Source organism: Leucoraja erinacea, chromosome 7 (genome assembly GCF_028641065.1).
Source record: "Leucoraja erinacea ecotype New England chromosome 7, Leri_hhj_1, whole genome shotgun sequence".
Taxonomy (NCBI): domain Eukaryota; kingdom Metazoa; phylum Chordata; class Chondrichthyes; order Rajiformes; family Rajidae; genus Leucoraja; species Leucoraja erinaceus.
The window spans coordinates 70,086,245-70,101,754 of record NC_073383.1 but is presented as its reverse complement, the minus strand read 5'-3'; the positions used below and the strand labels follow the sequence as shown (position 1 = coordinate 70,101,754).

At 45.8% G+C, this 15,510-nt stretch overlaps 1 protein-coding gene across 1 annotated transcript in view; it reads left to right on the top strand.

Annotated features, from left to right (window-relative positions):
• epb41l5 (erythrocyte membrane protein band 4.1 like 5) overlaps positions 1–14,621 on the top strand; it is a 149,072-nt gene extending 134,451 nt beyond the window's left edge. The window contains exons 23-24 of the mRNA XM_055638750.1: positions 817–959; positions 6,033–14,621. Of these exons, the coding sequence (XP_055494725.1) occupies positions 817–959; positions 6,033–6,087 (198 nt within the window). The 3' untranslated portion in view covers positions 6,088–14,621. The remainder of the gene's footprint in view (positions 1–816; positions 960–6,032) is intronic.
• Positions 14,622–15,510: the final 889 nt, after the last annotated feature.

The window sequence follows — 15,510 nt, the reverse complement described above, 5'->3', positions numbered from 1 at the left end:
TCCCCATAACCTCTGACACATGTACTAATCAAGAATCTATCTTTGCCCTAAAAATATCCACTGACTTGGCCTCCACAGTCTTCTGTGGCAAAGAATTGCACAATATTTCAGATAGTGAGTGGGGTGCTAATCAACCAGGTCACTTGGACGATGTCAAGGTGCATGATCATTGGAACTATACTCATCTAGGCAAGTAAAGACTATCGTGGAAGTTCTCAATGGGTTTCACCAATGGTATATGGAAGATTATCCTACTAAGATAATCCTATCTAGCCGAACCTACCTTGTGGTGCTCCAGTTTCCTCCCACATTCCAAAAATGTGCAGGTTTGTAGGTTAACTGGTAAATTGTCCCTAGTGTGCAGGAGAGAACTAGTGAACGGGTGATCGCGGGTCGGCGTAGACTTGGTGGGCTGAAGGGCCTGTCTCCACATTGTATCTCTCAACTAAATCAGACTTGGCCATAACACAATTCCTAAAAGAGTGCTGTGTGTATGCAGAATTACCAATTTATTAATTTTGGGGGGGGGGGGGGGGGGGGGGGGGGGGGGGGGGGGGGGGGGGGGGGATCACACATGGTATTAAAAAATATTGCAGACTGGAATAGAATTCTAGCCCAGAGTGCTTACAGTTTAATTGCTGCAGGGAGTAAATGCCAGAGTTATTTCTGAGCTGTTCGTTCCATTCTTTGACCATTGGGGCGTAGTGTTACGTTTGCAGTAAATATTTCCAGTAAATTTGAAATATTTTGTTAACTTCATGGATGAAATGTTCACCAGGTTGTTGTGTTTGTCTTTGATTATTGAATTTAATTTAGGGAGGGGTCATTGCAAATGGAGTTTTCAATCGTGAAGCCTCTTCTGCCATGAAGGCAGTAAAAGCAGTTCCTGAGCCTACACTTTTTCCCATTCCATCTTCTACCACAGCTCCGAGCTCATTGGGTTCAACATTATCCAGCAGGTAAAGTGTGCTTCAAAATGTCTGACATTGTGGGGTAAATGGACATCCTTTCCAGCAATCCTTATGCTCTGGCTAAAGAATAGGTGACATTTCGGGTTGAGTCTGAAGAAGAGTTTCGACCCGAAACATCACCCATTCCTTTTCTCCAGAGATGCTGCCTGACCCACTGAGTTACTCCAGCTTTTTGTGTCTATCTCCGGTTTAAACCAGCATCTGCACTTTCTTCTTACACACAATCGTACTCATCAATCATTATTTTCATCCTTTTCTAAAGTAACTGCACTTTCTAAGATTAAAATAAGTTTACTTTCTGTTAAGTTAAGAATATTTTTACTTTTCATAGATTGTCAATTGAATTCTTTCTCCTTAATGTTTTGTTCCTCTTTGTCTTAAAAGCATAGAAGCACAGAAAATAGGTGCAGGAGTGGGCCATTCGGCCCTTCGAGCCAGCACCGCCATTCAATATGATCATGCTGATCATACAAAATCACTACCCCCGTTCCTGCTTTTTACCCATGATTCCGTTAGCCCTGGGGTAAATCTAACTCTCTTGAAAACATCCAGTGAATTGGCCACCAGTGCCTTCTGTGGCAGAGAATTCCACAGATTCACACCTCTCTGGGTGAAAAAGTTTTTCCTCATCTCAGTCCTAAATGGCCTACCCCTTATTCTTAAACTGTGACCCCTGGTTCTGGACTCCACCAACATGGGGAACATTTTTCCTGCATCTAGCCCATCCCATCCCTTGAGAATTTTATATGTTTTTATAAGATCCCCTTCTAAATTCCAGTGAATACAAGCCCAGTCGACCCATTCTTTCATCATATGTCTTGAGGGTCTGCAGCTGGATTTGTATCGAATCTCAGACTGTGACACTAAACTACATTTCTTTAGCACCGTTCAGGCCTGTGGTGTATCTGTTTGTGTGTCTGCAATGCACAAAAATTACTGTTCTGCTGACACAACAGTGTTGGTGCTTTAATGCTCCCTTTAATCTCAAAAAGCATATTAAAGTGAGGGTGAGAGAATATGTGTGGTTTATTAAACATTAATTTTCTTTACGATCTGTTGAATTGTGAAACCAGCTATAATTATCTGAGCAATGAGGTAACAGTGGTGCACTTAGATTAGTTTAGTTTATTGTCACGTGTACCAAGGTGCAGTGAAAAGTGTTTGTTGCATGCTAACCGGCCAGCGGAAAGACAAAACATGATTACACTTGAATGTGTAAGAAAGAACTGCAGATGCTGGTTGAAATCGAAGGTAGACACAAAATGCTGGAGTAACGGCAGCATCTCTGGAGAGAAGGAATGGGTGACGTTTCGAATCGAGATCCTTCTTCAGACTGAGTGTCAGGGGAGGGTGCGGGACAAAGATAGAATGTAGGTGGAGACAGTAAAGGGCCTCTCCCACGAGCATGTGATTGCATGCGGCAAGCGCGACCTAACGTGGTCGCTTGAGCCGTACGGCCTTGTAGGGCAGGTCCCACTTCGATCGTCGGAGCCATATGGAGTTGTGCGGAGCTGGTCCCAACATCGCGCGGGGCTCCGAAAAACTGGCACTGTCCAAAAATTCCGCGCAGCAACGGCCTGCCACATTGAAGCCGTACGCACCGTCTCGACAATGTACGCAGCGTCTTGACGGCGTACGCCTAGCGCGAAATTCCCGCGGACTTCGCTCGAACTTCACATCAACTCATACGGGATCACTCGACCTCCGCGCGGCCCCCGCTTCCGGTTTGGTCGCGCTCGCCGCATGCAGTTGCATGCTCATGGGACAGGGCCTTTAGACTGGTGGGAGAACTGGGAAGGGGAGAGGATGGAGAGAGAGGGAAAGCAAGGGCTATTTGAAGTTAGAGAAGTCAATGTTCATACCGCTGGGGTGTAAACTACCCAATCGAAATATGAGGTGCTGTTCCTCCAATTTGTGCCGGGCCTCACTCTGACAATGGAAGAGGCCCAGGACAGAGGAGTCAGATTGGGAATGGGAGGGGGAGTTGAAGTGCTGATTAGATTGGGAATAGGAGGGGGAGTTGAGCTATCCACAGTGTACAGATACATGATATAGATATATAGATAGCCTTTTATTGTCATTCAGACCGAAGCCTGAACGAAATTGCAGCAGTCATACATATAATACAATACAATAAAACAACAATAAACACATATTAACATCCACCACAGTGAGTCCACCCAGCATCTCCTCACTGTGATGGAGGCAAAAGTCTTAGGTCTGCAGTCTCTTCCCTCCTCTTCTCCCTCTGCGCTGGGGCGATACCCCCCCCGGGCGATGTTGAACAGTCCCGCGGCTCAAACACCGCGGAAGCTGCCGCCCACCAGTTCTGTTGCCTGATAACAGCCGGACTCAGGCCAGAAGTCCCAACCCTCACGTGAGTACTGCGCCGTCTTCAGCCTAACATGGGTGCCGAACCTCCCCCGGACCGGGCCGCCCCGACTGGGCAAGGTGCCATTGGGCGCCGAACCTCCCTCGGGCTGCCAGCGCCGCACCTCCCCGAGCTCGGCTGACGGGAGCCTTGTTCCACCCTCGGGCTGGCCGTCCTCACGGGAGCGTCCCAACAACCTCTTCCAGCCCTGAGCATCAAAAGGTCGTCAGCTCCATGGCCGCATCGCAGAGAAATCGTTTTTCGTGAGCCCAAGTCACCAAAACTACATGACATTTTCCACAGATTTAGATGAAATATAATTGAGAAGGTTGTTGAGGATGTCATAACTCGTCATTGCCAAAAGTTACACATTAATTAATTAAACTAATTAGAAAATGAAATCGGGAAAGTAAGCGCAATCTAGTGGCCAATGCCCATATTACACCATGGGCAGCCTATTTCCGTGATGCAGTCCATTTAAACTATATATTATTATACCAAATTAACATCCACCACAGTGAGTTCACCAGGCACATCCTCACTGTGATGGAAGACAAAAGTCTTAAGTCTTTGTCTCATCCCTTCTTATTCTCCCTCTGCGCCGAGGCGATCCAGGCTTCAGATGTTGTGACCCCGCCGGCCAATGGCAAGTAATGTCAGTCCCGCGGCTGAATCCGAGCTCCGCGAACAGGCCGGTTCAACTCCGCGGCCTGGGGTGGTCGAAGCTGCCGAAGCTGCGGCCCTCCAGTCCAGCGGACGCAGCTGTTGTTGCGGAGGCTCTGGAGAACAGGTCACCAACCTGTGACTGTGAGCTCCCGACGATGTCGTCCACTGGGCCCGCGGTTGGGTCGGGTTGCCGCTGCCGCCGGAACACTGCCCCAGCTCCGAGGCCGGGTTGTGTGCTAGCCTGAATGAATGAATAAGTGAATGAGTGAGTGAATGAATGAGTGAGTGAATGAATGAATGATTGAATGTGAATGAATGAGTGAGTGAGTGAGTGAATGAATGAATGAGTGAGTGAATGAATGAGTGATGAATGAATGAGTGAGTGAATGAATGAGTGAGTGAATGCATGAATGAGTGAGTGAGTGAAATGAATGAATGAATGAATGAGTGAGTGAATTGATTGAATGAATGATGAATGATGAATGAATGAATGAATGCATGAATGAGTGAATGAGTGAATGAATGAATGATTGAATGAATGAATGGATGAGTGAATGATTGAATGAATGAATGAGTGAATGAATGAATGTACAGCGTCCAAATCTCATTATTTCACATTATAAAACGGTGCAATTGAATTAATGAAAGTCCATACAGATAGATTTTCATAAATTCAGACTTTAGATCTTACCTTTCAGTTCCAGTTGATTCACAAAGTTTGACTGCAGCACCTCAGCAGCGACTTTGCTTTCAAGACTTTCTTCTTCTATCCACAACAGCACATTCTTCAGCCTTCTTAATGCTTTTCTCACTAAATTCAATGACCCAGTTGCAAGCTTCCACGACATGTATTCCACTGAACTAGAAAGAACCTTCATCAGAATCTCCAGTAAAACAGGCATCAGTGAATTCCTCTCAGCTATGTTGTGTGCTAGCCTGAAGCAAAGCGCGTGATTGGCCAACTGGCATACAACTCAATGTTAAACGTGCTTTGATTGGACTAAAAATACCCAAAATCTTCCCGGTTATTTAATAAAAATGTGCAAGTCTTCTTCATGACGAGTTTCAGGGGTGATTTATATAATATTTTTACACAATATGTGAAAATTTCATGTAGTTCTGTGACTTGGGTCACAAAACACTGGAATAAAGCTCCTTGGCCCACAGCCTAATGGATTATGCAGGGAGTGAATTGGTGGATATTGAGGGCCGAGGGTTTGAAGCTAGTGGGGGTGGTAGAGAGGGAAAGTGTAGAAACAAGGAACTGCAGATGCTAGTTTACAAAAAAAAAGACACAAAATGCTGGAGTAACTTAGCAGGTCAGGCGGCATCCCTGGAGGACATGGATAGGTGATATCTTGTTAGAGATGACCTGAAACGTCACCTGTCCATGTTGTCCAAGGATGCTGCCTGACCCGCTGAGTTATTCCAGCACTTTGTATCTTTTTGTTTATTAAACAGCATCTGCAGTTCTTTGTTTGTGCATCGTCTACCCATGTTCGCCTGACTTGCTGCCAGCGTGGCATGGTGGGTCAGTGCTAGACTTGCTGTCTTACAGCGCCTTAGACCCGGGTTCGATCCTGACTACAGGTGCTTGTCTGTATGGAGCTTGTACGTTCTCCCCGTGACCTGCGTGGGTTTTCTCCGGTAGCTCCGCTCCCCTCCCACCTGCCAAAGACGTCACCCAGAGTTGGGGAATCGAAGACCAGAGGACATAGGTTCATGGTGAAGGGCAAAAGTTTTAATAGGAACCCGAGGGGTAACTTTTTCACAGTGGGTCAATGGAACAAGCTGCCAGAGGAGATAGTTGAGGCTGGGACTATCCCATTGTTTAAGAAATAGTTGGACAGGTATATGAATAGGTTTGGAGGGTTATGGACCAAGCGCAGGCAAGTGGGACTAAGGTAGCTGGTACATTGTTGGCCAGTGTGGGCGAGTTGGGCTGAAGGGCCTGCTTCCGTGCACTACCTCGAAACTAAACCCGCTGAGTTTTATATTTGTGATGCTTACCGTTACTCCTGCAGCATCTCCACGGAGAGGACGGTGAGGCCGAAGGGGCTGTTGACGACGGAGTTGTGAAAACCGTGCAAGGATTGCCTTTGTCCTGAGTAGGAAACGAACAAGGCAGATGTTCAGCTGCCAGCCGAGAGACTCTCTGCAAGGCGTAACCCGGACACCACGATACCCTCCTCTTGTGCAAGATTCCAGCTCCTCTCCTCCGTTCAGGTGGACCAGAAGAAGGAGCAGAACGTCGTCTGGGTGGGGTCTTGCTTCATCAGCCCACGTCAAGCTTAAATAAAAAACAATGGGTATTTTTTCCTGAGACAGAGAATGTAAATTCCTCTAAGCTGCTGGCGAATTAAGAACACTGGAGAAACAGAAATATCCAAAGCAGGCATCAAAACTGGAACAGCCACAATCATTTGATCTCGAGAGAAACATAGATACAATCCTCCTGGTTGGAGATAACTTTGCGTTGACTACTGATCCTAAAAGGGGAACTACTGTCAGATGCTGGAATGACATTCAAGGGTCATCATGAGATGCAGACAGAGAACTAGACCTGGTGGAAAAGGAGAGCAGAGATCACGTCGCAGATGTTCTAGCTTCAGCTCTTCAATGCAAACTAACCTATTATGGCTTTCCACTGGGGCCAATGGACGTCACGATCACCCATGAACTATTTGGGATGTCATTTTGTTGCGAACATTCAACACTTCAACATGTTATCCAGATACTCTGCAATCAACCTCTGGAGGCTTTGCCTTCAAACCCAGAGCATTGGTATGGAGGTGGAGGCTGTTTTGGGAATGGAAATATGCCACCACCATAGGATTACACTGATTGTCCTGATGCACAGTGGTTTTCAACAACTTTCCAAGGTGGTACCTATGGATCGGGGCCCTTTCAAAGGGCACCAGCCTAATCATATGTAAGATTTATGTGTTTGATAATTGCTTCTACGTCAATGCAAAGTGTTCAGAACCAGTAAATATGTGGATCATCCTGGGAAGGTATCTGGAAGAGGTGAATGGTTCCAGCTGGGACCCTTCGTAAGGTGCCTCACACTTGACAAATAGTGGCCAACATGGTTTGTGAAGAAGACTAAAAAAGAATTCTCACTGTGACTGGAAGATTTCAGCCTATAATAGTTGTAATATCATGATATCTGTTGAACCAATTCCTCATAGTTTTTATTCCCCCTTAACCTTGTATATTCTCATTATGGTCTCTCTCCTCGACTCCCTCCCTTGGATGACTCACCAAACCCTTCTTCCCCCCCAAAACAAGCCTGGACCATGTAGTTGGCTTTGTGTGGGAGGGTTCATAAGTTCATAGTTCATGTGATAGGAGCAGAATTAGGTCATTCTGCCAAGTCTACTCTGCCATTCAATCATGGCTAATCTATCTCTCCCTCCTAACCCCATTCTCCTGCCTTCTCCCCATAACCTCTGACACTCAAGCTGGAATAACCAATTGTTCCAAGCACCCTCCTGCAGTCAGAAGGATTTCCCCTCCACTGTCATTATGACAGTCTATTCTTTACAAGCCTTTGGGGTTGTTTTAACTGGTAGAGATGTCTTAATTTATCGTGAGCTACTGTCTTTTCATATCTATCCAGAATAAGTATTCTAATCACTTTCTGATTCATATCATGGTATAAATTGTTGATGGTACATTGATATCATGGAGTCCCACAGTGCCGAAACCAGGCTTTTGCCCCATCAAGTCTGTGCTAACAATCAGCCACCCACGGACACTAATCTGATGTTAATCCCATTCTAGTCTCCCCCGGTTCCAATCTATCACTGATCTGCACATTAAGGGCAATTCATTAGCAGGCAAATTAACCTATGATGTTGCTTGTCTTTGCAATATGAGTGGAAACCAGAGCACCCAAGGGGAAACCCATGCAGTCACCAGGAGAACATGCAAACTTCACATCGACAGCACCCGAGGTCTGGATAGACCTTGGGTCACTGGAGGCGTGAGTTCTTGCTGGAGGATTCCTTAACTTGGAATCGCATAAAACATAAACACTTAGGGGAAGGTTTTTGAGGTAAACCTCAATTTGTAATCATAGAAAAGATGAGACACAAAGTGTGGTGCTAATTTATCAGGGCAGGCAGCATCTCTGCAGAATGTGGTTAGATTATGTTTCTTCAGACTCGAAACGTCACCTATCTATGTTCGCCCGAGATGCTGCCTGATCCGCACTTTGAGTTACTCCAGCACTTTGTGTCTTTGTGTGTAAGCCGGCATCTGCAGTTCCTTGTTTCCCCACATAATCATGTTGTACAGTCTCGTGTTGATTGTCCCTAGTAGGATAGGGCCCGCAACCGAAAGTCTTACCCTGTCCCACTTAGGAAACCTGAACGGAAACCTCTGGAGACTTTGCGCCCTACCCAAGGTTTCCGTGCGGTTCCCGGAGGTTTTTGTCAGTCTCCCTAATGGTCGAAAGTGGTTTCCGCTTCTTCTATGTTCCGGCGATTATTTCAAAAAATTCAGAAACCGGCCACGACTAAAAATTGGTTGCCGTTTTAAAACTCGGTAATTTTTTAGTTGAAGCCGGTTGCAATGCTGGTTGAAGGTGGTTGCCGGAGGTTGCAGGTAGTGGAAGGTAGTGGAAGGTAAGACCTTTTTTTCACCCAGTTTTATTCCACCAGGGAGGTTTCCGTTCAGGTTTCCAAAGTGGGACAGGGGCATTACTGAGATCAATCGTGTGTGTATAAATGGATGATTGCATACTTTTATCCATTTATAGTATGCTATGTTTATAAAATTATTCTTTAGTCAGGCAGCTCCTTTCCCTGCCGTGACTGGCTTTTCATATCCCAGGATGGCAGGCAGGAATATTTTTCACCTCCCATTCTTTTGTGTGGGAAGGTGTCTCCATACTAATTATCACCTTGTCTCACTGTGGCCGCGATGTTTCTTTTTTAATGATAGGATCTGCTGCACGATAACAGATATATTGTTGCCCCTCCCAATCCGTCCAGGTTCAGACTGTTATTGAGTGTGGTGGGTGGTAAAGGGGAAACGTTGTCTTGATCAATCCCACCCAGCTTGGTCTCTGCCTCGGATTTGCTGCACGTTACTCTTTGTCATTGAGTCATACAGTGTGGAAACAGGCCCTTCGTCTCAACCTGCCCACACCGACCAAAATGTCCCATCCACACTAGTCCCACCTGTCTGTGTTTGGCCCACATCCATCTAAACTTGTCCGATCCATGTACCTGTCTAAATGTTTCCTAAGCGTCTGTAACTCCCGGGCTAGCAGTGGTTGAATGCAGCCACTTTCCAGATGGCAATTTGCTTCACCAGCTTTTGTAGACTTTAGACTTTGGAGATACAATGTGGAAACAGGCCCTTCAGCCCACTGAGTCCGAGCCACCCAGCCATCACCGCATATACTAACACTATCCCACACACTAGGAACAATTTAAAGAACCCAATTAACCTGCAAACCTGCACATCTTTGGAGTGTGGGGGAAAACCGGAGCACCCGGAGAAAACCCACGCGGACCCAGGGAGAACATGCAAGCTCCGTACAGGGAGCACCCGTAGTCAGGGTTGATCCCGGTCTGTGACGCTGAAAGACAGGAACTCCACCGCTGCGCCATTTTTGGTGTGTGTGAGGAAACCAGAGCACTCGGAGAAAACCCACGGGGTCACAGAGAGAACATACAAATACCACACAGATTACACACCTGTAGTCAGGATCGAACTCTGGTCTCTGGCGGTAGAAGGCAGCGGCTGTACTATTGCGCCACCCTGAAGTCCAGTAGCACGGAGCACTTACCAGTACTCATAACTACAGCAAGTACTTGGAGAAATACCCCAGTCAATTGAAATGGACGTCAGACTGTTAATGTTTGCTCAGTCCTCCTCATCCAGTATATTATGCTCAGTTTTAATTTATCCTTCCTCTGTGTGGACACACCGACCTTGAACATTATAAATCATCGTAAAGGGCGGCACAGTGGCGCAGCGGTAGAGCTACTGCCTTACAGCGCCAGAGACCCGGGGTTCGATCCCGACTACGGGCGCTTGTCTGTATGGAGTTTGTACGTTCTCTCCGTGACCTGCGTGGGTTTTCTCTCAGATCTTCGGTTTCCTCCCACACTCCCAACGACGTACTGGACTGTAGGTTAATTGGCTTGGTGTAAATTCAAAATTATCCCTAGTGTGTGTAGGGTAGTGTTCATGTGCGGGGATCGCTGGTCTGTGCGGACTCGGTGGGTCGAAGCACCTGTTTCCGCATTCTATCTCTAAACTGAACTAAACCAAATTCACCTGAATAAAATTGTGGCTTCAAGCGTGAAGCTGAGATTCCATGAAAGTGATGTGCAATCTCACAAATGCAGAAGATAGAAAGGGCCTCTTGAGTCAAGATAGATGAAAGTGATAAAACCAATGTGTATTGTAGGTTGAAGGATGAGCTTTCTCCAAAGGGATTATGCAGAACAAACAGTGTGATGCTATTTAGAATATCCTTTTTCACGGTGGAAAATTATAATTGGCCTTTACACCTTCTTCAAAATAGGAATAGTGTGTACACCAGCACAATGTAGCCCTGGGAATCTTTTAATTGTTGCTAGCAAAAAATATCAAAGGATGTGATCTAAAATCTGAGAAAAGGCATTGTGATGGGCCGTGAACTGTTCAGACTTGAGAGCTGAATAGCTCGCCCCTTCATTATATCCATTTGATAAAATCCTGGTTTTGGTTACATGCGTGTGGGATTTTTCTTGCAGCCAATGTGCCATACTTAATCATCGAGTAACACCACACAGGAGCTCCCGATGACTCTTCTAACTTCAAAATGCAACAAATCACACGGGCAAAAGCAGGGAAATAAGACCGGACTGTTTCGTTTTTGTGGAATCTTGCAGTAATGAAGGAGGCCATTTGGCCCATTGTGCCCATGCTAGGATATTTAACAAGTGCTGCCAACTTAGCATTTAGAATAGTTTGTTCAGTTCTGGGCACCATGTTATAGGAAAGATATTGTCAAGCTTGAAAGGGTTCAGAAAAGATTTACGAGGATGTTGCCAGGACTACAGGGTGTGAGCTATAGGGGGAAGTTGAGTAGGCTGGGTCTCTATTCCATGGAGCATAGGAGGATGAGAGGTGATCTTATAGAGGTGTACAAAATCATGAGAGGAATAGATCGGGTAGATGCACAGAGTCTTTTACCCAGAGTAGGGGAATCGAGGACCAGAGGACATAGGTTCAAGGTAAGGGGGAAAAGATTTAATAGGAATCCGAGGGGGTTACCTTTCACACAGAGGGTGGTGGGTGTATGGAACAAGCTGCCAGAGGAGGTGGTTCAGTCTGGGGCTATCCCATTGTTTAAGGAACAGTAGGACAGGTACATGGATAGGACAGGTTTGGAGGGTTATGGACCAAGCGCAGGCAAGTGGGACTAGTGTAGCTGGGACATGTTGGCCGGTGTGGGCAAGTTGGGCCGAAAGGCCTGTTTACACACTGCATCACTATGACTCTGACTCTGAATCCATGTCTTTTGGTTACCAATTCACTTCACATGGGAATGTGTTTCCAGTTAATTTATACAGCTGTCATTTTAACAAGCACCAACGTAGAATTAATTTATGATGCAGCAAGTATAAAGCAAAATTAAATTAGAAAATTGGATTTGAAAAGAACCAGGCTAATAAATATTGAGAGACCGCCGTGTGGATTTAACAAGATACTGATCCAGAGAGTATGGGAGAGGCCTAGATTTAATCTGGTGTGTTTGTTGATTCTTCAAAAGAATTGTTACTGGCACAGCCAGAACCTATTGTGCGTCTCCAATTAGCCATTGAACTGAGCAACGTGAATTAAATGCATGTTGAAGCCATAATTCCACAATTCCCTGCTGCATATATGTTTGAAATCTTTAACAGCACAGCAATCCTGAATCTTAGTATAGTTTATAGATACAGCGTGGAAACGGGCCCTTCGGTCCACCAAGTCTGCTCCGGCCTGCCATCTCCACACACGAACACTATCCTGCACACACTAGGGAAAATGTATTTATTTTTTAACACCAAGCCAATTAACCTACAAACCTGCACGTCTTTGGAGTGTGGGAGGAAACCGGAGTTCCTGGAGAAAACCCACGCAGGTCACGGGGAGAGGGTACAAACTCCGTACAGACGGTACCTGCAGTCAGGATCATAGCCGGGTCTCTGGCAATGTAAGGCAGCAACTCTAGTGCTGCGCCACCGTGCCGCCCACAGATCTAGCATATTTTCATTCCAAATTTTATTGTGCATTTAAATTTTGCAGCCTTCGCAGCGGGAATTGAATTAATCTGTGAATCGACTTTTCCCGATTTTCGACTACTAATCCAGTATTTTAACTTCCTTGCAACCATCTTCACTGAATATCCAAAAATCATAGCTGGGATTGGCTTTCAGGAATGCTGGATTAGCCATGTTTATGGGGCATCTTGTTCTGCATGGACGATTTGGGCTGAAAGGCCTGTTTCGTTGTGTGTGTGACAATGACTGACTCCAATGCAACAACATTCCAGGAGGGAATAGGAAAACATTTTATGCAACTCATTGTCCTGACATGGAATACACACACAGCCTGAAATTAAAAACATCAAAGAGACGCTCAATAGAAAAGGAAGGGTATGAACTAGTACAAAAGCAAATACTACATATGGCGGAAATGTGAATTAAAACAGGGAATTGTTCAGTAGGCCAGACAGGTTTTGCCGAGAGGGAAACGGAGGTAATGCCAATAGCTTTTTATTGAAGGGATTGAATAGCATGTTCAGACCAATGACACAACCATTGTGGAGCAAATCACGGAAAATCCACAACATTTAGAGAGACCATCAGCCCATGATGTCTGCACTGTGTTTGAAACAGAGTCTTACAGCGTGGAAACAGGCCCTCAAGCCCAATTTGTCCACACCGACCAACATGTCCCATCTACACCAGTCCCACCTGCCTGCGTTTAAGCCATATCCCACTAAACCGGTCGTATCCATGTACCTGTCTAACTGCTTCTTAAACGTTGCGTTAGTACCTGCCTAAACTACCTCCTCCGGCAGCTCATCCCATATACACACCACCCTCTGTGTGAAGAAGTTACCCCTCAAGTTCCTGTTAAATCTTTCTTCCCTCACCTTAAACCTATGTCCTCTGGTTCTCGATTCCACGACTCTGGGCAAGAGACTCTGTGTGTCTGCCCAATCTATTCCTCTCATAATTTTGTACAACCCTATAAGATCACCCCCTCATCCTCTTGCGCTCCAAGGTACAGAGTCCGAGCCTGCTAAACTGCTCCCTGTAGCTCAGGCCCTCAAGTCCTGGCAACATCCTCGTAAATCTTCTCTGCAACCTTTCCAGGTTGTAAGCTGGACATCAGTAAGATTCTGTGAAGAATGAACAATCTGGACTTTGGTACAAAATACCAAGGGATTTATCTTTGTCATTAGATGAAAACCCCCCAGTTGTTGAAACCTGGTGTGAGTTGGTAGCTGAGGGCAGCACGGTGGCGCAGTTGGTAGAGCTGCTGCCTCAGCGCCGGAGACCCAGGTTCAATCCTGACCTCGGGTGCTGTCTTGTGTGGAGTATGCACATTTTCCCTGTGACCGTGTGGGTTTCCTTCGGGTGCTCTGGTTTCCTTCCACATCGCATAGACCTACTAGTTTGTAGATTAATTGGCCCTCTGTAAATTGCCTCTAATGCATAGGGAATGGACACAAAAGTGAGATGACTAGTGTTATACGGGCAGCATGGTGGTGCAGCGGTAGAGTTGTCGCCTTACAGCGCTTTCAGCGCCGGAGACTCGGGTTTGATCCCGACTGGATGCTGTCTGTACGGAGTTTGTACGTTCTCCCCGTGACCATGTGAGTTTTCTCTGAGATCTTCGGTTTCTTCCCACACTCCAAAGACGTACAGGTATGTAGGTTAACTGGCGTATGTGTAAATTGTCCATGGTGTGTGTAGGATAGTGTTAATGTGCGGGGATCGCTGGTCGGCGCGGGCCGAAGGGCCTGTTTCCACACTGTATCTCTAAACTAAACTAAAATAGTGTGGAAGGGTGATCGCTGGTCGGTGTGGACTTGGGTGGGCCAAAGGGCCTGTCTCCATGCTGTGTCTCTAAACTAAGCTAAATCAGTCCTGCGTTTGATGCCTGCATAAATGAATTAACCATCAACCTATACCACTTCATATGACTCATGAAAGATTATCACTTGATTAATGTGCTGGATGTTTCCTGTGTCAATACCCTTGAGGGGAAGTAAAATAGAAAAAGGTAAGAAGTATACATGTATTTATTAGATAGTGCACAAGGTAGGCCCCACTGTCTCCAAATATAATTTGCTGTTTATTTATAGCTGTAGAATGTCAATGTTAAAGTGCAATTTTCACTAGTCCTCGAGCTGTAATTTATTTCTGATTTTAAAATGCACGTTTTTCTGCATCTTCACGATTAGTTTATGTATAGACCAGTATTAAAGGCATAAGATTGACATTGCTTAAACGATGTGGTTCATAGTTTACATAGTCTTTTGTACATTTATACAATGTGATTTTATTTTCCTCATGCAATAAAAATGTACTTTGATCCATCTGGAGAAAGGTTCTGCTCGTTTGGCTTCATTTTCTACTCTGCCGCTTCATAGCTTTGACTTCTGTAAACCGAAACACATCTAAAACTCTGCTACCCTGTGCTAACCCAGCTGTCCTACCATATTCTGTCCCACCTGTATTGGAACCTGTTCTAATACTCTGTTAATTTTAACATTCTTAACCTTGTTCTCAAAAGATCTCTCTCCCCCCCCCCAAGTTAGTGGAGCTTTTATTTTATTTGCCCAAGATATCCCTACACCTTTAGATCGTTCCAGTATAAGGCAGGGATGGCCAACAGATTAACCCATTTATCCCCGCGGACTGCCCACGTCTAAAATCTGCAACAACTGCCCCAAGAGTTACATAGAAACATAAAAAGTAGGTGCAGGAGTAGGCCATTCGGCCCTTCGAGCCAGCACCACCATTCGATAAGATCATCCAGAATCAGTGCCCTGTTCCTGCTTTTTCCCCGATATCCCTTGATTCCATTAGCCCTAAGAGCTATATCTAGCTCGCTCTTGAATGCATCCAGTGAATTGGCTTCCACTGCCTTCTGTGGCAGAGAATTCCACAGATTCACAACTCTGTGGGTGAAAATGTTTTGTCCTCATCTCAGTCCTAAATGGCCTACCCCTTATTCTTAAACTGTGACCCATGGTTCTGGACTCCCTCAACAGTGGGACAATTTTTGCTGCATCTAGCCTGCCCAACCCCTTAGGAATTTCAGTTGTTACCAGGCGACCCGTGGACACGTTGGGTCCCCGTTGTGATGCTAGTCAAGTACACACGGAAGTATTCGATCAAAATGGCGATGTGAAAATGGCGCCGGGCCCAGCAACCCCCTAACTGCGCAGGCACAGCTGACTGGCCCGGCAAGACTGGCCCGCCATTCAGTGTA